At 55.3% G+C, this 20667-nt stretch overlaps 2 protein-coding genes across 2 annotated transcripts in view; both read left to right on the top strand.

The window, feature by feature from the left end:
- CRAMP1 (cramped chromatin regulator homolog 1) overlaps positions 1-5382 on the top strand; it is a 55305-nt gene extending 49923 nt beyond the window's left edge. The window contains exon 21 of the mRNA XM_044234209.1: positions 1661-5382. Within this exon, the coding sequence (XP_044090144.1) occupies positions 1661-1825 (165 nt within the window). The 3' untranslated portion in view covers positions 1826-5382. The remainder of the gene's footprint in view (positions 1-1660) is intronic.
- A 388-nt stretch (positions 5383-5770) lies between these two features.
- On the top strand, positions 5771-19356 carry JPT2 (Jupiter microtubule associated homolog 2). The gene is made up of 5 exons (XM_044232764.1): positions 5771-5859; positions 8463-8611; positions 13969-14111; positions 15689-15737; positions 16695-19356. Exons 1-5 carry the CDS (start codon positions 5816-5818, stop codon positions 16880-16882), a joined length of 573 nt encoding a protein of 190 aa, XP_044088699.1. The 5' UTR covers positions 5771-5815; the 3' UTR covers positions 16883-19356.
- The last annotated feature ends 1311 nt before the right edge of the window (positions 19357-20667 follow it).

The raw sequence follows: 20667 nt of genomic DNA, 5'->3' as shown, positions 1-20667 counted from the left end.
CGCCCTGGGCCAGCACTAGTTCCCGTGTGGCGGCAGATGCGGGACGCGAGCCAAAAGCTCTGCCCTGGATGCCTTGGAGCTGGGGAAGCCCTGGAGGCGGGTGGCCTGTGGGGCCTCTGCTGGTGGGCAGTGTGGGCTCTGGGTGCGTTCTTCCCGTCAGCGCCGCCACTTTTGCTTCGGTTTCCTGGTCCATCCGTTGCTGCCACCGTCTTTCGAGGAGTAGGCGGCCGCTGTGGGTGGAACGTTCTCAATGCTGCCGCCCACGGGCAGGGGTGCCTTCCAGCCGCCTCTCCCTGTGTGGTGGCTTGAGGCTGCTGCCCGCTGAGCTGAACACCAGCTCGGGGTGGGGAGTTGACGAGGAGGCAAGACTCGGTCTGTGACGCCCCTCGTTTGTCCACTCGGAGCTGCCCGGGCCTCCACCCTGCGAGGAGCGAGTGCGTCAGGGAGCAGGCAGGACTGGCAAGGGCAGGGGCAGAGAGCGCAGCGGTCCGAGAGGGACAGGCAGGAGGACGTGTGGGAGACAGACAGAAGGCTCTGCGGAGAGTAGGCTGGGCCTAGTTCTGGGGTCAGAGGACTGGAGTATCGTCTCCTGAGTGCTGCTTCCCTGGGATGTGCCGGTGTCGGTGGGTCTCTCCAAGAGTTCCTCGTTGGTTTCCTGACGGAGCCCTGGATCCGACCGTTCACAACTGTTTCTCACAGACGCCTGGGCTTCCCCTTATCCCGACTGGCGTCTGGAGATCGGAGGAGCTCGTGGGGAGAGTTCAGAGCTGAGCAGTGATGTGACTAGAAATTCTACCCAAATAGACGCAGAGAACAGCAGCACACGCTCTCCTTGCAGTGCGCAGCATTTCTCAAACTGCTTGTGGGTTTGATGTCACAGGAGAAGCCCATCTTTCCCCTCCTGTATGTGTGTGCAAGTGTGTGTGTGTCTGTGTGTCTGTGCACACACGCTTACAAGCCCTGGGCCTCTGTGCAGATGGGCCTGCCGCACGTATTTGAGACCCCTTTTCAGGACTCTGCCCTTCTGGGAAGTCTCCAGAGCAGCAGTAGCAGCTTAGGGCTTAAAACAGCCCAGGGCTGTTTTAAGTGCAGACTCATGGGCCCAGCCCAGGTCCACCCCAGGTCCACCCCAGGTTCACCCTAGGCTCACTCCAGGCCCACCCCAGACCAACCCCCCAGGTTCACCCCAGGTTGACTTCAGGCCCACCCCTGGCCCACGTGATGGGCTTTGAACAGAATGGGCATGAGGAGGGGTGGGAAAGGTAGGGCCAGGCTGGCCCACGTCGACAGTGATGGTGGCTGCTGGTGAGCACGTATGGGGAAGATAGGCACTAGATGCTCTGCTTTTTGAAAACAGGTTTTAGTTTGACGTTTCTCCTAAAAAGCTTAAAAGTCTGTTTATCGAAGTAGTCTCGTGAGTCCCAGATCACAAGTTGCCTGGTCTTCTGACTGAGCCAGCGGGACGCCCCTGTCGTGAACCCTTAAAATTCAGTTCATGCCATAGCTTTACTTGGGATTTTCCGACCTGGCTCGTTGACCGGGGTTTCGAGTCTTCCCTGGTTCGTTCAGCTCCCACTGAAGTCCCCGCCAGTTGCTCCCAGGCCAGCGGCCTGCCAGCCGCCTGCTGACCTGGACTTCCCTTGTGTCCTCTGCCTTGTAGGTTGTGGACTCCCAGCTGGTGTGCATGATGAATGAAAACAGCATCGATTACATATCTCGATTCAACGATTTGGCCCAAGAACTGTCCATTGCCGAGCCCAGCCGCCGAGAGGCTCTGTTTGATGGCAGCGGAGGCGGCCCCCCTGTCAGTGACCTGTCCCAGTGACCACACCTCATCCCTGGTGGGGCATCCTGGAGGCTTCAGAGGAGGGCTGGTAGTCCTCCACGGTGGTAGGAGCAGCTCTCTACAGGCTAGAGAAAACAAATCAAGCCCAGGAGCCCCCTGGAGATGATCTGAACAGAGGAACCTCTGTGCCCCAGAATGTGCAGCAGGCAGGAAACCGCGTCCCAAAGGGCAGAGGGGTGTGGTGGCCTGGGAGACCTGAACGGGTTCTCTAGGAGGGCCCGTGTCAGACGCTGCTGTGGTGTTGGAGCGGCTCCCTGCCGGCCGTGGGACAGCGCGTGGGGGCCACATACCCGCCCGTGCTTCTGCCTCACTTGTCGTGTTGGACGTTGCAGTGGCTTGTCCTCCCCAGGGAAAGGTGTGGGTGTGCGGCGGTGGCCATGGCCTCTGGGACTCACAGCCTTGCTGCTCTTTGCAGAGGACGGGGAAGGGCAGCTGGGCATGGCCAGGCTCTGCCTGGTGGGGTTTGCGCCCTCAGCAGACACTTGGGAGGATGCCCGGATTGCAGGGCAGCGCACCTGGCGCCCATCCCCCAGAAACACTGGCCCTTGCCGAGTGCGCTCCCCCCCCACCCCAGAGCTTTGTTCTGACTGGCTCAACGGGAAGGAGGAGGGAATCTGGTTTTGTGCAGCTTGCGTGGACTTTTAGGAAAAAATCCTGCTAAAGTGGTTGGAAAAAGGTTTTCCTTGTGTTTTGAGAATAAGGAGACGTTGAAGAAGAAATGAATTCAGGGTTTCCTTCCTGTGTTCGAGCTTCTTGGTCAACGAAGCTGTCCTTTGCTGGGTCCGCAGCGGAGCTTTGGCCCACAAGTTCCCAAACCTCCCAGGCGCTGCTGGCTTGCCACTTACAAGCGCGCCCTTTCTGGGAAGGTCTCCGCATCTCCAGCGCCTCCTCTTCCTTCTGCAGGCTTCCGTGCAGAGTCCACCCCATGCACACATTTCCTCCTTCGTGTTTCCTCCACCCTGTGGTCCTGTGTCTCTCTTCTTCCAGCGCAGGGAGCGCAAGCAGGGCGCAGACGCCTGGGTGCAGTCAGAGCACACGAAAGCCATGTCCCTCTCGTGTGTTCGGGCCTCCTTTGGGTGACCATTTGCCATCACTGCCGGCGGGTCACTGTCCAGAGTTTTCCCAGGATGGAGCTGATGGGGTTGCTCTGTTGCTTGGCCTGGGGGGAGGCTTGACAGAACCCCATCCGGCTCCCCATCCGTTGTGGCCAGCAGCCAGTGCTGTGGTGTGGGTCCAAAAGCGCCCTGTGCACCACCGTCCTCCTGCAGCTTCATCCTCCGCTTGCTGTCCGGACCGCTTCGGCTTTCGAAACCCACCTGAACTGAGGACAGTTTCTCTCTCCTCCTGCCTGCCTGCCTGCCGTGGAACGGCGCAGTCCCACCCCAGGCCAGTCCCAGCCCTCCCCCCGGGCTCCTCTCCCTCTCCGTAATGGAGAGATGAGGCAGCGTGTAAGGGAACAGAAAAGGTCTCTGTGTGTGTGCAAGCAGGACGGATGCTCCTGGCGGCACGGTCTCCACAGCCGGCTGCAGCACGCCAAGCGGCGGGCAGTGCCATTCACCCCAGCCATGGAGGAAAGAGAGGCCAATTGGCCTTCCAGCTAGTATGTTCCTTCCTTCCTTCTCAAGTTTTTCTCAGAGCTCTTGCCTGTCACGTGGTTTTCTTCTTTCAGGTCTGGTTCTAGGTACAAACATCACTAATAAAAGCCACTGTGGGCTGGGCTTTTAGAGAAAGTCCTGAGGCTCTGGAGATGGAGAAGAGAGGGACGTGCCCTTTTAGGAAGACATAGCATCATTTGAACCAGTGTCCTTGGACTAGCTTGTGTGGCTTAGCTGTCCATCTGCTAGCTTCCAGAAACGAGCGCCAGCTGGAGGGGATGACAGCTGTGGAGCGCGCTGGGCCGCTGACTCTGTTAGGTTTGTAGTAGGTTAGGATGCCAGGCCAAGTTTAGGCTGCCACTAACTTGCTCATACTCCACTGTCGGGGACCAGACACCCACAGTATCCTAAGGCATCGATGCTGGGAGCAGGACCTGATGGCAGTGTGCACGTTGCCAGAGATGGTAGGGGTCCTGAGCTGCTTTCATCAGAGGACACCCCAAGGCAGTCTGGCAGGTAGGCTGGCCCCGGTGATTCAGTGACATGTAAAAGAAAGAAAACTAGGGATTTGGGGTCAGCTTTTGTAGGCTTTTCAGTGGTACCTTCCACTAGGGCCTTAACCACAGACTCCATCTGGAGTGTCACCTAGGGGCCAGGTGGATTAGGGAGGACAGTGGGCTCATTGTTCTCACCTGCAGCAAAGCTGACACGATTCCAGAGAATTCTGCCACTGCTGCGGCAACCTGACAGGTCTAAGCATTTGCTTGCCATGTTAAAAGGAAAGTAGAATTAAAAGAACAAGTCTGTGTTTTCCCAGCCTAAATGAATACATGTGTATAAACATAAGCAGCTGGTAAAGGCTGGAATTTTCAAAATACCCAAGCAGAGAAACTCCCCTCTTCCTGGATCTTCCTCTGCCTGTCCCACGGAAGTGGTAGTCTTGGTGTGCACGTGTGGCTTCCTTCGTGCATTTGAGCATGCTGTGAGTAAGACCAGATCTGTCCCTCGGAAAACTCCCTCCCTAGTCGCTCTAATGTTTGGGACCTTTTGCTGATTGAGGTTTTGTGAAGACAGAGACTTTATCTCTGGTCTTCATGGAGTTGGTGTTGTGGCCTGTGATGAGCTTAGAAGACACAGCGGAAGTGTGAAGTAGAGGCTGGTGACCGGGAGCATCTGTGAGGACGCAGCCCTCACCTGTCCTGTCTGCTAGGTGTAGAGTACTTGCTCAGGAGGGGTATTTGGAAAGAGTTCATCCACTGATCTACTTGCTTCCCCACATCTCCTGCTGCTTAGCTGCGGGATCTCGAAAAGGGCGTCCTTCTCAGTGGAATAGCCTCTCAACTAGATCACAGCATGGAATCCAAACTCGTGCGGAGAAAAGTCACGGAATAAGACACTGGAAGCAAGTAGAGGAGGAAAGTAGCAGTTGCTGGTTTTTTCATTATGTTTAAAGAGCTTGAGATCTATCACACGCATTCGTGAGAAGATAGGGCACTTTGTTTTAGAGGAGGAAGGAGCCCCCAGCGGAACCTGCCCCGGGACCGCGGCTAACTGGGAGCGCAGACGTGGAGCGTCGGATCGCGGCAGCCAGCGGGACCGGTGTCCACCGCGAGGCAGCGGCGGCGCCCTCCGCGGTTCCCTGCAGCAATCGTTAAGCCATATCACCGAGGTTTCGGCGCGCCGGAGACGTGAATCTGTTGTACGGATTATAAATATGCATATACAGTGTATGTACAAAGCAGAATGCCTGTCCTTCCTGGTTATTTTTTGTACCATATTGTAAATTATATTATTTATTCTTTACCAATTTTGGGAATAAAAGGTGTTTTGGTTATTTAATATAATAAAAGCTGTTAAACTTCTTATGTTTAAATTTCCAGTTCAACTTGTAAATCTGTTTTTATTATTGTGCATAAATACATACTAATACTTGATCTAATACTTCTCGACTGAGCCTTGTTTCCTTCGCGGCGGGCTTGACGCTGGCGGCCCGGCGTCGGGCCCCGCGGCTGCGCGGCCATCGGTGGCTCCCAGCGGTCCCCCGGCTTTTCCCCCTGCTGCTGGGAGGCGCTTCCGGAGTGCGTGCCTGCGCCTGCGTAGGGAGGGTCAGGGCCCACCCCGCAGCCCTGCTGCCCAATGTCGGCGCCCGAGTCCTGAGCGGCATCTGCTATCACCAATCGGCTGCGAGCGCGGCGCGAGCCTCGCGGGGCTTCCGTCCCTGTGGGCGGGGGCGCGGCCCGGCGCCGCGATAGGCGGCGGCGGCGTGACTGGCGTCGACGGCGTCTAATAGGCGCGGGTGGGCGGGCCTCGCTCTGCGTAGGGCCGGGCGGGAACCGCGGTGCGGCGGTCGAGGAGGCGCTGCACTACGGGCGACATGTTTCAGGCCCCGGAGAGTGAGGGCGCCCGGGCCGGCTCCAGGTACGTGGCGGGCGCGGCCAAGTGGCCGGCGCTGGTGCGGGTGCCGGGTGACCTCACAGAGCCGCGGTCCCCGCGTCCCGCTCCGAGAGGCGGGCGCTCGGTCGGGAAGCGCTCCCGTGCCCCGCAGGGTGTGGGCTGGAGGCCCGAGGCGCGCCGCCCGCGCTGCTCCTCCTGGGCCCACGTTCCCCTCATGTCCTCACCCGGAGACGCTGGCCGAACGGTGTGCGGGGCCGCTGCGGGGAGCCCGGGACCAAGGGGGTGGGCGGGGCCGCGCCCTCCGGTAGCCGTGCTAGCGCCGGTGCGCGGGGAACGGGGCCGCGGGGTGGGGGTCAGCGTCCTGGGCTCTTTCCCGGGGTCCCCAGGGCCGGGCGCCGCGCTCCCCTAATCCCGGGGCTTCCAGGTCCTGGCGCCGCGCTCCCCTAATCTCGGGGTTCCCTGGGGTCTGGAGCCGCGCTACCCTAATCCCGCCCACTCCCCTGGGCTGCGCTACCCTAATCCCGGGGCTTCCAGGGCCTGGCGCCGCGCTCCCCTAATCTCGGGGTTCCCTGGGGCCTGGAGCCGCGCTCCCCTAATCCTGCCCACTCCCTCGGGCTGCGCTACCCTAATCCCGGGGCCTCCAGGGCCGGGCGTCCTGCTCCCCTAATCCCGGGATTCCCGGAGCCTGGAGCCCCGCTTCCTTAATCTCGGGGTCTCGCAGGGCCCAGCCACGCACTCCCCTAATCCTGGGGCCTCCAGGGCCTGGCGCCGCGCTCCCCTAATTTCGTGGTCCCCTGTGGCCTGGCTCTGCGCTCCTCTAGTGGCCACCTAGCCTTGTCATTTTCGGGGGTTGTAGACGCCCATGAGCTTTCATTACTCCGCGATCCTTTTCTGTCCCCCAGCCTTGCCCTAACGGCAGAGGAGAGTGTGTAGGCCACAGCTGTAGAGGTAAATACCACATCCAGTAAGTAACACGGGGAAGAACTTGCCAAAAACCTTGTAAGTCTGGGGGAGTCAGGTCAGTGTTCAGTCACCAGTCATCCGACCACGGAACGGTGACTCAGTCACCCACGTCTCCGCGTGCAGCGATGGCAGCACAGGTTTATCCCGCAGGGCTCCAGCGGCGCCCGGACGCATTGTCCCAGCTCCCATGGGTTCAGCCGGTTTGTTCCGCAGCCTGGCCCCTGAGGCCCCGCAACCTTGGCAGTTCCTGACCTGCAGGGCGGTTCCTATCAGAAGCCACACTTCTCCGGGGCTCTCGTGCTGGAGACGCTATTAGGAGGAGAGGACTTTTCCTTTCAGGACTTGGAAGAAGAGCGATCTTCCCGGTTGGATGATTGCACGAAGCCGGAGCCTCTGCTTGGGATCAGCCAGACAGTTTGCGTCTCCGCAGCCATCCTAAAGGCCCTGCGGAGCGGGACAGGCCGCGCGGGGCCTCTGGTCTTACTGGGCCATGGAGGGCGGGAGTCCGGTGGGGGCTGAAGACCACCAGGCCCTGCCTCTTCTGTTTTCTCGCCGAGGGGTGATCGGATGTTCAGGGCACTTGGAACTGTCCACTTGTGGTGCCTCGGCCGTCCCCAACGGGAGGTGGTCCCTGTGCGCCGCAGACTGTGCGCCCGTTAAGAGTTTATCTGGGTCTCTCCATTACGGCTTCTCTCCAAGTCTGATCCGTCCCCCAGAGTCTTTCCTGAACACAGACGCCAGCTCTCGGGGGGAGGCTCTGGACCTGGAGGCGAGAGTGGCTTTTGTCTCCCTGCCGCTGCTGGTGCCATCGTCCCCTCGAGCTGTCTCTGTGGCTCTTTGTCACAAGCCCTCTGGCCCCATGTGTGTCCTTCACCATTTACTAGAGCGCCGGGGGGTACGAGAGAGGACAAGGTAGCTGTACTCGGCGCGTCCCCTCGCAGTCAGTTCTGAGCTCTCTGGTGTCCCCACCTTCCCTCTGTAATTTGTGTCCTGGAGGCAAGTGCCCTTGATGGGGAGCCTGGCGAAGGCCACACTGAGCCACTGTGGCTTCTGTTTTTATCAGAATAACCTCTTCATTCTCAGTCCCCTTATTCGAGACCCTGTTGGGGCAGCCTGTAGGATCTGCATGACCCCTGCAAGGTAGGGGGACCCTACCGCCCACTGCGTTGCCATTGTCCCTTCCTGGGTAACAAGGCCACTGTGCTGCTTTCTTCCCTTGTTTTCAAAGTACAATAAAGCAAAAGTACACAATAATGTAAGAAATACTGCATTTCCACCACCCAAACTTAACCATTTGGTCATTTCAAACAACTGGCTACGTCCTTTGCCGTGAGGCTGTCTTTCCTGGAAAGAGACCCCAAACTTGATATGAGCTTTGTTTCTCCAAAGGGGTCTTAGGGGTTCTACTAAGACCCAGGGCTAGTGGCATCACTGATGGGAACACTAGAGCCCCGTGCACCTGTGGCACTGGCTTTCCCAGTAAGTAAAGCTGCTGCAGGCACACACCACCGTTTGGGCATGGGATCTGGCACCAGCTTCCGGCGACAAGTGCTCAGGGGCCGTGCAGAGGGGTGAGGCCAGGGCGCAAGACAGAGGGGAGCGGGTCAGACGGATGCACACTGAATCAGGGCGATCTGTGAGTCTCGGGTGCTCTCTGCTCTTAGGGCCATGAAGCCCCCGGGAGGAGAGGCCAGCAATCTTTTTGGAAGTCCAGAAGAAGCTGTTCCTTCCAGCAGGCCCAATAGGATGGCATCGAATATTTTTGGACCAACTGAAGAGCCTCAGAACATCCCTAAAAGGACCAACCCTCCAGGTATGGCCTTTGTGAGTCATCAGTCCTTTGGCCTCTGTCCTCTTTCTGCTGTTCTTCTGATAACATTTTTTTATTTCTTCATGTCGGCCTTTTCAAATGTTTTCTGGTGCAGGTTATCCTTTGCTGTCAGAGTTCTAGAATGTAAGGATGGTTTTGTTTTGTTTATTTTTTTGTTTGCTTTTTATATGTATTTTTAAAGATTTTATTTATTTATTTGGCAGAGATCACAAGTAGACAGAGAGGCAGGCAGAGAGAGAGAGAGAGAGGAGGAAGCAGGCTCCCTGCCGAGCAGAGGGCCCGATGTGGGGCTTGATCCCGGGATCAGGACCTGAGCCAAAGGCAGAGGCTTTAACCCACTGAGCCACCCAGGGGCCCTGAGTGTTTTAAAATTTCACTTATTAGAGTGTGCACAATTAGGAGGAGCGGCAGAGGGAGAGAAAAAAGCAGACTCCTGGCTGAGTGTGGAGTCTAACACGGGGCTCGATCCAAGGACCCTGAGATCATGACCTGAGCCCAAGGCAGCAGCTTCACTGGCTGAGTCCCAAAGGTGTTCCCAGTTCAGTCATTTTTATTTTTATTTTTTTAAAGATTTTATTTATTTATTTGACAGAGATCACAAGTAGGTAGAGGGGGTGGGGAGCAGACTCCCCGCTGAGCAGAGAGCCGACGCAGGACTCGATCCCAGGACCCTGAGATCATGACCTGGGCTGAAGGCAGAGGCTTTAACACTCTGAGCCACCCAGGCGCCCCAGCTCAGTCATTCTTGAATCCTCTTCCCTCTGCCACCAGACCGTGGCTGATTATAGGCACTGAGGTCACAGGGGAGGATGCTGGGATTCTGGTTCCCACCAGGTAGGCCCTCCCAGTTCTCCAGTGGGTCCTTGCAGTGCCAGAAATTGTGTGCAAGTTGTGCTTTTAAATGTTCTTCAGAGGGAGGTTCCTCTGATTCAGATCGTCACTGGGATCAGAGCTCTATAAAGGATGACCCCGTCCACGTAGTTCTTCAGTGCCAGTCCCCCTTGCAGTAGTCACAGTGGGAAGGAATCTTACAAGTCTTTTTCTTGGCTGGTAGTCTCCCCAGTTGAGTGACCGACCGTATGGGGATAGTTCGCTGAAGAGCTCTCCCTGTCCTGTGTCCCCAAGGGAAAACAAGGTTGTGAGAGGCCCGACACAGGACTTTGTATTTCCGGCAGGTCAGTTCTGCAGAGCCGAAGCTGGCGAGGCTCCTGCCCTGTGCCAGGGACCTAACCCAGGGCAGCAAAGGCATTAGGTTCAAAAACTAGTTTGGGGTTTGGTTGCTGGGGTGGGTGGAGGGTTAAAGTTTGGGATACAGTAGAAGCAGGTGGTTCTTAAAAGTGAGAAACACCCTTGTCGCGTCCAGCTTACAGGTGTGGGGCCGGCGCGGTCAGCCCCATACACCCTTTGTATCAGCGACATCAGGACAGCCACCATGTGTCAGCTCTGTCCCAGCTGGCTGTGGGCTCCTTGTGTCCAGAGCTGCCCCTGGGGCGGGTCGGGTTCCCTGGAGAGCGTGGCAGCTTGGGGCATTGCCGCTCTGCGGACCCTCGGCCTCAGGTTCTCCGGCCGGCAGCCTGGGCCCCTCTTGAGCGGAGAGATAGAGAGCCTCTGTGTGGTGCACAGTCACAAGATGCGGCAACGGCTGCTGAACTCACTCCCTGTGCTGGGTTCCTGCTTCTGCGGCTGTTTTGTCTTTGGGGTTTGTTTTCTGTCCTGGCAAGTGCTCTTGGCAAACAGTCTGTGATGAATTCTCAAGGGAAGACTGAAAGGGAAAGCTCCCGGTGTGCCCCCTGCCCTCTGATGAGAAGGCCTGATTGAGAAATGGGTCCAGGATGGGGGTGGGGGGGGCGCGACTGGGAGGTGATGGGAGTGACTGAGCCCTTGATCGTCACTGAGCATTCGCCAAGGGTTGTCATACTCAGTGTCTCTCTCTCTTTTTTTTTTTTTTTTTTTTAATTTTTAATTTTTATTATTTATTTGGCGGACAGAGATCACAAGTAGGCAGAGAGAGGAAGGGAAGCAGGCTCCCAGCTGAGCAAAGAGCCCGATGTGGGGCTCAATCCCAGGACCCTGGGATCATGATTTGGCCAAAGGCAGAGGGTTTAACCCACTGAGCCACCCAGATGCCCCCCCATTGTTTCTTTACTCTTCTTGAGCGGGCTCTGCTGGCTGCCTGGCTCACATCTTCCAGATTGTTCTTGCTGCTCTAACTCTGGTGCTGGAGACATGTGGACAGTTCCACATTTGCCAGGGACTGTGCTCAGTGCTTTCCGTGTTTTTGTTTGGCTGCCTCTCCACCCCTAGGAGGTAGGTGTGGGGGTGCCCCTGGACAGAGAGGGAAACAGAGGCTTAGGGAGGGTCACTGCCACCCCCGGAGCTCACTCCTAGCCAATGGCACCAGGGGCCTTTCGATCCCGGAGCTCATGCTCTAAACTTAACCTGAAAAATCCTTTGGGTAAGTGTCTTGAAATGGAATTGCTGGGTCAGTTTTAAATCTTGATAGCCACTTCCGACTGGTCATGAGACGGGCCCAGCGCGCCCCACCATGTGTGCGATGCTCGCTGCCCACTCTGCCAGCATGTTGTCTCTCTTCTGCAGTTTGGTTCTTATAAAAGCGTATCTTAGGGGGCGCCTGGGGGGCTCCGTCAGTCAAACGTCTGACCCTTGATTTTGGCTCAGGTCGTTGGACTCTGCACTGGGCGTGGCATCCGGGTGACTTTCTGCCTGTCTACCTGCCCCTCCTGCTTGTGCGTGCTCATGCTCTCTCTCTCTCTGTCACTGTCTCTCTCTAGGAATTAATTTTTTTTAAAAGCCTATCTAGAATTTATTTATGGCTAAATTCAGCACCTTTTCCTTCTCCAAACCTCAGTTCATCTTCCAGGCAAAATGTCGACTAGGAGACCTGAAGGGTCCTTTATATAACGTACTGAAGCAGAACTGCGTTGTTTGGAGTTGAACATACACAGTAAAAATGGACCAACGATAGCAAATCTGTGGTCTGCTGGAAGCGCGGGCATTTGGTGACCTGGGTTGTGGGGAGGGTGCCCAAGGTTCTTGGGAGCCCGTTGTGCTCTGTGCACTCTAGGTGCCAGTTACCGGGGTCCTTGGCTTCTCTGTTATCTGTGACTGTTAAGTCTTAAGAAGTTTTGGGTTATGTTTTATAATTTAAAAATAATTTTCGGGGGCGCCTGGGTGGGTCAGTGGGTTAAAGCCTCGGCCTTGGGCTTAGGTCCTGGGATTGAGCCCCGCATCGAGCTCTCTGCTCAGCGGGGAGCCTGTTTCCCCCTCTCTCTGCCTGCCTCTCTGCCTACTTGTGATTTCTCTCTCTCTGTCTCTCAAATAAATAAATAAAATCTTAAAATAATAAATTTTTTTGATGAGCAGTGTCTTTAGCCAAAAACTTCAAACTGAGTTACTTTTATTTTCCACTTTTTAAAAAACTGAATGCACCTTTTAAAGAGAATTTATTTAAGCCTTTGTAGCACCACTAGGAGCAGCAGTGTCTGGGGTGAGCTGAAGCTGGAGTTCTGTCCCCTTGGTGGTGGAGATGCTCTTGCTGACAGCAGCCCAGCAGCATCCCTGAGGGCCGACCCTGCCAGGCACTGCTCTGCCCACTTCACGTGCTTTCACTCACTTATGTCACCCGTGGCCCGAGGGTCGGTGCTCTTGTTAACTTACGACCTCCTCAGTGTTGATAGATGGAGGCAAGAAGGTTCGAGCCCCTTGCCCGGGCTCCAGTGGCAGCCTGGCACTGTGCTGTGTGGGCATCTCCGGCCCGGGCCTGTGGGTCCGGGAAGGTGAGGTGTGTGGGTGCAAAGATGACATGAGCGCATGTCTCTGGCACAGGCAGCCCTGCACCTTCTTGATTGGTTCTCCTGCTCCAGAAGGGCTCTTCCCTTACTCTGTTCCCATCCTCGCTGGGCTTGTGCTCCATGTCCCCGTGCGGCCGCGTCCCAGAGGCCCCTCTGTTTTACTGTCCACTCTGGCTGCGGGGACCCTCAGGATGGCCCTGCAGGCAAGTGAGAGCATGAACCCCTGATGGAGCCCTTCCCCGCGGGCCCACAGGGAGCGAGGCGTCTGGGTCGTTCTGCGGGCTCTGTTTCTCTGTTCGCCACGTGGGCTGTTTCAGCCAGGAAGTGACTGCCTGGGATGTGGGCCCTCGAAAACGAAGCTCTGAGAAAGGACATGCCAAGCAGTCTTGAGTCCCACAGCCCGTCCACAGGGAGCCACGTTTGGGGAGGGGGCAGTGGAGTGACCACTTTCCTCCTCAGATGCCCCGAAGTGAGAAAACCCCCTCCATGTACATTGAGACGTTGCTCGCCATACGGACTGTCTTCTGCCCTCCTGCCCTGAGCGGTGTTTACGTCCAGGAGACGCTTCTTCTTCAGTGCTGTGGGACGCGGCGAACCTCTATTGGGCATTTGTGTCCCTGGCATCGTTCTGACCGTCTGGTGCATGAGCTCCGGACCTGCCTCTCAGGTCCTTTCGTTCTGCCCTTTCTGCAGCTGAGCCTCTGAGGGCACAGAAAGGCCAACCAATGTGTGTGGCCATCTAGCTAGCTAGTTAGCAGAATGCTCTTTCTTTCTCCTTGTGAGACTCTAAGTCCTTGGTGCCCAGGGCCATGACCGGCAGCCCAGCTCTGTTAGCACAGCTCTCCGCAGAAAGGTGCTGGCGGTTGCCGAGTGAAGAAACGCCAGCCAGGGGGTGTGGCAGCCGTCTCTCTGCTTCACGGAGCCGTTTGGGCGTCGTCTTTGCTGTCTGGCCAGACTCCTCAGCTTATGAGAAGTTACACGTTCGATGCATATTTCCATGATGGCTCATCAGATCACTTAGAGTTTCGTTGTAGGATGTCACATGTCTGTAATTTGCTGACATGTCTAGTTGTCACTGGTTGTTGCGGCCAGAATGAGGTCAGCAGAATGACTAATAGGTGTTTATTTTCCAGATGACAGGTTTGCCTTGGCCTGTTGTTGAATTCATTTCTTACATATTTAGTCTAAAAATGCAACAGCTCTTTGCTTTTAACATAAAGAACTTTCCATGGATTTAAGGAAGAAGATCCTTTAATAGGACAACACAGGTTCAAGGTTAAGGGAGTCCCAAGTAGGAAATGCTAGAGGCCCGCCGAGGTCAGCTTCCAGAAATGACGGTCCCAGCAGGCCCCCAATAAACAGGTTGATGTTGACGTACGGCTCACCAACCGGGTCACCCCCGCTGTGGGCCCGAACTAGGGACTGGCACTGGGGCGTCCCTGCGAGGGTAGTCATGAAGTAATGAAGGCGGCGTATAGCGCTGGGGGGCTGTCGTGGTTGCTCAATGTCCCGGAACTGTTTCTGCAGGGGGGAAGGGAAGTGGCATCTTCGACGAATCCACGCCTGTGCACACTCGACAGCGTCTGAACCCACCTGGCGGGAAGACCAGTGACATCTTTGGGTCCCCAGTTGCTGCCACTTCTCCTCTGGCACACCCAAACAAACCCAAGGTAGGGGCTATATTCAGCTAGCAGACGTGGAAGGAAGAGAGACAAAGATGGAGTCAAGGACTCCTTGGTGCGGCACTGAGGCGGCTGCAGTGCATTGCCGGGAAGAGGCGGAGTGGGTGACGTGGTTCTGTCGAGTGGGGTCCTTAGTCATGGGCTTTCACGGCTCCCCTGAGTCAGTGCAGAAACCCACTCCGGTGTGGCGATGAATGAAGCCTGGGGACGCTGGCCTCAGCGTGCCGGTGGAGGCGGCTGCCCCTACCAACGGGCTGCTGCTCTGCTCTGCCCAAGGGCCGTGCGGCTCTTCGTAGAGTTGAACACCTAAAATTTCCGTATTTTTAGTCGTCATCAGTAAGTACAGTAATCGGATTAAAATTCAACCAGTATTGAGAGTTTGGGGGCTTGTGATAATACTTTTAGAAAGTCTGATTTGTGGCTGGAGCAGAGGACAGCATCTCTGCGTGAGTCGCATCCCCGGGGGGCTGCTGCTGAGGGAGTTTCCCAGTCCTGAGGGTGCTCAGCCGGAAATGGAGGAGGAATGGAATGCTGATGCCACCGTCGCACTGACGGGTCATAAAATCCTGGAGCTCAGCAATGAGCGTCCGTGGCTGCCGTCGCAAGAGACAGCCAGCAATGCGGGTCCTTACAGAACATCACAGCCGACCTTCAGATTCTGGTCGGAAGGTCAGGTCCACATCAGACCAGCCGTCGGGTAACGGACGCCTCGGGGTCAGCGGGGTAACAGGAAGCAGAGGACTGCACACAGCAGTCACTGGAGGGCAGTCAGGAGTCCTGGCAACCGAGAAGAGGTTTAAATGATCCCGACCCCGTCAGAGCCTGGGCCGCGCAGTTGGGTGTCTAGCTCTTCGTTTTGGTGCAGGCCAGGATCTCAGGTTTGTGAGATCGAGCCCCGTGTCAGGCTCTGCGCTCAGCAGGGGGTTTGCATGAGCTCCTCTGTCTGCTCCTCCCTCCCCACCGCCACAAAAAAGCAGGGGAAAGAATACAGTCCCTATCAAAGTGCCTACCATAGTGTTTGGTTTCTTTTGGTTTTTTACTTTTTTTTTTTTTTTTTTTAAGTGGAAAGACTACCCTAAAATCCTCAGGGACTCGTGACTAGCCAGACATGTTAACAGTGAATAACAGAGTTGGAAAACTCACTTCCCAGTCTCAGAACTCACTGTCAAGTTCTAGTCCACCCAGTGTAGTGCTGGAAACATGACCTGAGCCAAAATCAAGAGTTGGACACGTAACTGTCTGAGCTGCCCCCGGCCTCCAGGCACCCCTAAAGGACATTTTTAAATTGGATATTTGCGGGTAATCGAAATACTGAGATTTGCTTTACAGACTGTCCAAGGGGCGGAGGGACTGTGGTGGGGAGTGTGTGGCTGAGGTCTGGGTAGTGGGGAGCTCTCGTCACTGCTGCGGGGCCTCAGGGCACTGCTCCCTCCGCTTCGCTCGGGGGTGAAACTCTCCACCATAGATGTACACAAGCCCGTTTGTGCCCTGAGTCTCATCATCCTTTTGAATGAGGGTAAAACGTGTGAATCACCTACTGACCTGGGGTTTTGCCTCAATTGCAGGACCACGTGTTCTTATGTGAAGGAGAAGACCCCAGTTCGGGCCCTAAAGGTGAGCTGCTGTTTCTGTGCCTTCCCCCTAGCGCTGTGCTGTGGTAGGGTTGCCGCCACGCCCCCAGAGGATGAGAGGGACTATTCCGTGCCTCTCCCAGGCCTGCTGACAGAAACAAGCAAGGTCCTGTTTGTTGCCAAGAGGATGTGTAGTATTTGAAGAAGACCAGAGAAGTAGGCTGTTATTTTGGGTGAAAACTTCCCAACTGGTCACCACCAGCCTTTCTTCACTTGGCATTGGTGATCAGCCCAGGCCACGACCGGGGACCCCTTCTAGAAGCTGATCTCAGGTAGTGAAGGACAGGGATCTGGAGCCAGGAGTGAATTTGTGGCCAACAGTAGCCCAGGCAGCACTGATGTAGAAGTGGGGGGCAGAGGAGAGCAGTAGAGGTGCCGGCTGAGAAGAGAGACCGTGAGGCCTGCACGGTGGGAGAGTTGCCCTTGGGGCGGGGGGTGCAGGGGGGTGGTCAGACTCTGAGCCCCACCTCTCCGTCCTAGTTGGTGCTGCGGGTCACCACTCCCTCAGCCCCTAACAAAGACGCTCGTTCATCCAGAAGTCCGGATGAACGACTTGCCTCAGCAAGCCTTGCCTCGCCTTGTTAGGTCCCCAGTTGAGATGAACTCCTTCTCTTCCTTGTCATGTTCAAGTTGAGAAGGTTTGTTACTGATTCTTGAAGTGGAAGAAAAAGGAATGGGGTCCCTCAGGTGTGTAGGATAATCGGTTTATTAGGAATTTATCAAGGAGTTTATAGTATGAAGCCCCAGCATTGTCCCCAGTTCAGGAATGGTCTCTGCCAGTCAGTCTCCTTGGGACGAGGTGGAAGCCTGGCTCTGTGCGCTTCTCTTCCCATCACGGTGTGGCCTTGTTGGCTGCTCTGGGCCACGCACTGTATGCGCACCTTGCCGGTTTGGTCCTGGGCGGCCTATAACGGGATGGCATGCCGACTTTGTCCTGCAGCTGCAACGAGCACGTCTCCCAGAGAAGAGGCGGGTGAGAAGGGAGGCCCTGGAGAAGCGGGCCGCGCCCCACAGCCGGTGCCCATGCCCACGGGTGACAGCCACGAGCCCAGGTTGGGCCCGCGGCCACGTTCTCACAACAAAGTCCTCAACCCGCCTGGAGGCAAATCCAGTATCTCCTTCTACTAAGAGGGGCTGCTGCTTCACCTGTAGCCAGACGAGGACCCCGAGAGATAGGATTTCAAATACTGTAGTTTCTTTTAGCCCAAAGGAGCCGGGTGGGGAGAGGATCTGCTGTGCCGCTGCTCGGGCCCCACCACCGTCGCGGAGCCGGGGGACCTCACTACATGGGCTGCCAAGACCTGGCCTGGTGGGGATAACACGGGACTCACTTGGAACTGCAGATGGGACGGTGTTCTGTGAGGGGCGTGCGGCAGGTGGTGCGGGGCCACGGTGGGGCCTGGTGGGGTGGGGCTGGCCAACGGGGGTCCGGGGGTCACTACCACGGTAGCAGTTTCTGTTTAAAGCCTTGGCAAGAAAATAAGAAACGACCTGTGTGTTGCTGTAGGACGGAGGAACAAGGCACAGGCCGAAACACTACTGCTGGGGGTCGGGGCTCTGTGGCCTCTGGGGTCCTCCCCCCGTTCACCGTGGGACAGCTTCCATCCCTGGGACAGCCTCTGCGGGCCCCGCTGCCTCCTTTCCGGTCAGCCCCAGTGTGTTCCTCTGCACACGGCCTGAGCCACCTCGGCCGCTGGTCCTCGGCAGCTGTCAACAAAAACCAAAAAGCCGCTCTCAGTCTCATGCTTTACAGTAAGATTTGTGCTGTGATCTCTGAGGTACTTCATTTCTGCCTTCTAAAACCTTGGCCAGATCTTACGTAGGAACCTCTGCCTTTTACACCCAAGCTGGTTTTGCTGTGAATCGTTCCCACTTTTCCTCAGCGGCCTCCCTCGAGGCCCACGCCCGTGTCCGGGGCTGCAGCCGGCTCCCTCGTCGAGCTGCAGTTCTCCCCGTGGGCACTCACCCCACTACCCACCCCCCCGCATCTGTAGAACTGTCCTCATGCATCCAGGCGACGGGATGACTGAGACCCTTCACGTGTCGTCACTCCTGTTGACTGTGGGAAGAAGAGGTGCTTCAGAACCTTGGGTTCTTCAGTTCAAATCTTTAAATATATCTGAAGGGCTTTTCTAAAACACCAGCTTTACGTAAGTGACTGCTGACTCTGCCCTGTTTCTGACACCTTTCTAGGAAAAAGGCAGTTGGCTCAGGTACAACCAAGAGGAAGAAACTTTGCTTGCCTGCTCTTTATAAAGCTTTGTGGAACCTCTGGACCATACTCAGTTTCCAGAAGGAGCCTGGAGACCTTGGTCCAGAAAATTGACCAGTTTGACATTGAAGGCTCAACAGGCCGATTCCATGATGCTTGTTGGCAGAGGTAATGGGCTGGCCAGAGTGTCTCGGTCCCAGCAGCAAAGTTTCTCCCCATTGGACCCTACAGGGCAGCAGTCTCAGTCCTACACCTCATCGTGTTGCACCAACAGTTAACAAGAGGACAGGTTTAGGGTGGGGGGGATGTCCAGGTGTGAGTGCCTCCCAAGCTAACACTGGGTGCTGAAAATACTACATCACGATGGAAACGGAGAAAAGCCACACCGCTGTGTTTCCATGCGCCCACCGTGGCCTAGACACTTAAGTGCCTCTGGGAGCTCCCTGCCGAACTCCGCCTCTTACACCGGGCACGCTGGGGGACCTGCACGTGGCTTTGTCAACCAAAGACCCTTTGTTTACCCCCTTCCAACTGCCCTGTTCACTTGGGAGGCTAGAGACTTTCCTTGTGACTCTCTCAAGTACTTCTTGTCTCCACCCTTCAGATGGCCACTTAGAGGAAAGTTTGGAATTCAGAGCATTTTTCCACCATTAGAAAATCTCATAAATGGTAGTTAGGGTTTAAGCCCAAACACACTAACTTTTACTTAACAATGTAACATTCTCATAATAGAAATGAACTACCATTTATTACTATGTTTTTTGTGGTTTTTAATATGCAAGAAAATGGTCTCTGGATGTCAAATTGGCTTGCAAGGAGCCCTGACATCCTACTGCCAGGCCCTATGGCTGTGGCCCTGTCCTCGCTGTCCACCTAGTCCTATCCACCAGCAGGGGGCGCGGGTGCGGTTGGGGAGCAGTGGTGGGGATGGGAGGCAGAGAAGGACTAGCAGAAACCTCTACAGGGTGAGGAGAGATGCCCTCCCTCCTCTGTCCAGCCTTCCCTCCCTGGGGCCGCAGAACTGGGTTTAGAGTGCCTGGTAGTCTGGTCATTGAGAGAAGCAGGAGAGGACTTTGTGCCCCTGTGAGCCTGATGGAAGTGGCCATTAATAATTTGGAAAATGCTCTATACATCGGGTACTGCCTGTGTTTGGAAATTTATTAACCTAGCATTCTGTTCTCAACCTCTAAGCTGCATTTTGAAATTATTAGTCTGTATTTTTATTAAGCCTTAAAACTTTTTTTATGTGCATTTGGTGCCAACTTTTTTCTAGAGCTATATCAAAAACAAGCCTGTACTCACATCACAATATAGTTTTGATAGGGGCATTTTGTTGTTTTTACAAGGTAGGATTGGGTATAACCGTTGAATTAAACTTAGCAATCATGTACTCGAGGTCTTTGTCAGTTCTTTGTGTGCATGTCCACGTGTGCTTTCCTCAACATCCATTGTCCGTGGTACCTGAGCCCTGCTACTTCCTGACAGCTTTTCTCTGAATGGATTTGACTTTTTTTTTTTCCCCTCCATTTAGCCGGAGGATGCCCAAACTAATCTCCTTCTCAAAGATTACAGATTTAAGGTTTTTAAACTTGGAAACCAAAGACTTAGCTTTGTGTAGAATGAGTAGGAACATGCCAGTTTCTTCTCCTACACCATTTGTACAGGAACTGAAGGTATTGAACTTGCGTCTGAGTGGGCTTTGAAATTCCAGTAACAAGCCTGGTAAGGAGTAGATGGGGTGCTCAGCTTCTGGTTTGCCTGCAGGCTAAAGTCCTGTTCAGAAAGCACAGATTGAGGATCTTTTCCTTATTTATTAGGTATTTTCGTATATCCTAAAAGCAGACAGAATCTGCACGCAGTATGTGGATCTAAGATGATGAAACCGCTTGGACTACCTACTTAGACACTCTACACACACATGCCTCACAGGTTGCACAGCGCTCTTCCTGCTGGCCCAAGGCCAACACCAGAACGGCACGTCAGAAAGAAACTGATAGGGGCAGTTGGCTGGTTAAGCTTCCAACTTTTGATCGCGGCTTAGGTCAGGATCTTGGTCGGGGTCTGGGTTCGAGCCCCGTGTCAGGTTCCATGCTCAGCAGGGAGTGTGCTGGACATTCTCTCTCTCCCCCCTCCCTCTGTTCACATGTGCACACTTTCTCTAATAAATTTTAAAAAAAACAAAAAAACCCAAACACCTGACATACACTACCTGACTCCATCATCATTTGTTATCTGAAAACATGTTTGAGTGCAGAGCCTGTCTCAGGACCTGGGCCAGAGGAGACTGGCAACATCACACGCTGGGTTTGCAGGAGCTGCTCTAGCCATAGGCCAGCTCAGGCCTGCAGAGTCCCAACCCGTTTGCCTCCAGGGGCTAGGCAATGGCCACCTCTCAGGTCCGAGAACAAGGTAGCTGCAGGTCGGTTACAGTGAGGGAGCCAACAGCAGTCAAAGGGTTGCCCTTTCATATCCTCTGCTTCCTCCAGAAATGGACTGGCTCTTGCAACAGCGTAACTTCTTATTACTTTCCAAACCCGGTGAGGGGGTATATTCCTCCTGTGTGACCCAGCTCATTTCCTGGCTTGATATCCTTGATCCTTGTTATTCTTGGAGATCATGAACGGGACATTCCTGTTTTATGTATGACTACGAAGTGCTATCGAAATTCAGTGTGGGAAGAACTGAGAGGGATGTTACAGGG

The sequence above is a fragment of the Neovison vison genome, chromosome 14 (assembly GCF_020171115.1).
Source record: "Neovison vison isolate M4711 chromosome 14, ASM_NN_V1, whole genome shotgun sequence".
Classification (NCBI taxonomy): Eukaryota; Metazoa; Chordata; class Mammalia; order Carnivora; family Mustelidae; genus Neogale; species Neogale vison.
This window is presented reverse-complemented; position numbering and strand designations above follow the sequence as displayed.

Coding starts and splice junctions, on each gene's coding strand:
- JPT2 (XM_044232764.1), top strand. CDS start 5,816: ATGTTTCAGGCCCCGGAGAGTGAGGGCGCCCGGGCCGGCTCCAG. Junction 5,860..8,462: donor GGCGCCCGGGCCGGCTCCAG/GTACGTGGCGGG, acceptor CTCTGCTCTTAG/GGCCATGAAGCCCCCGGGAG. Junction 14,112..15,688: donor CACACCCAAACAAACCCAAG/GTAGGGGCTATA, acceptor CCTCAATTGCAG/GACCACGTGTTCTTATGTGA.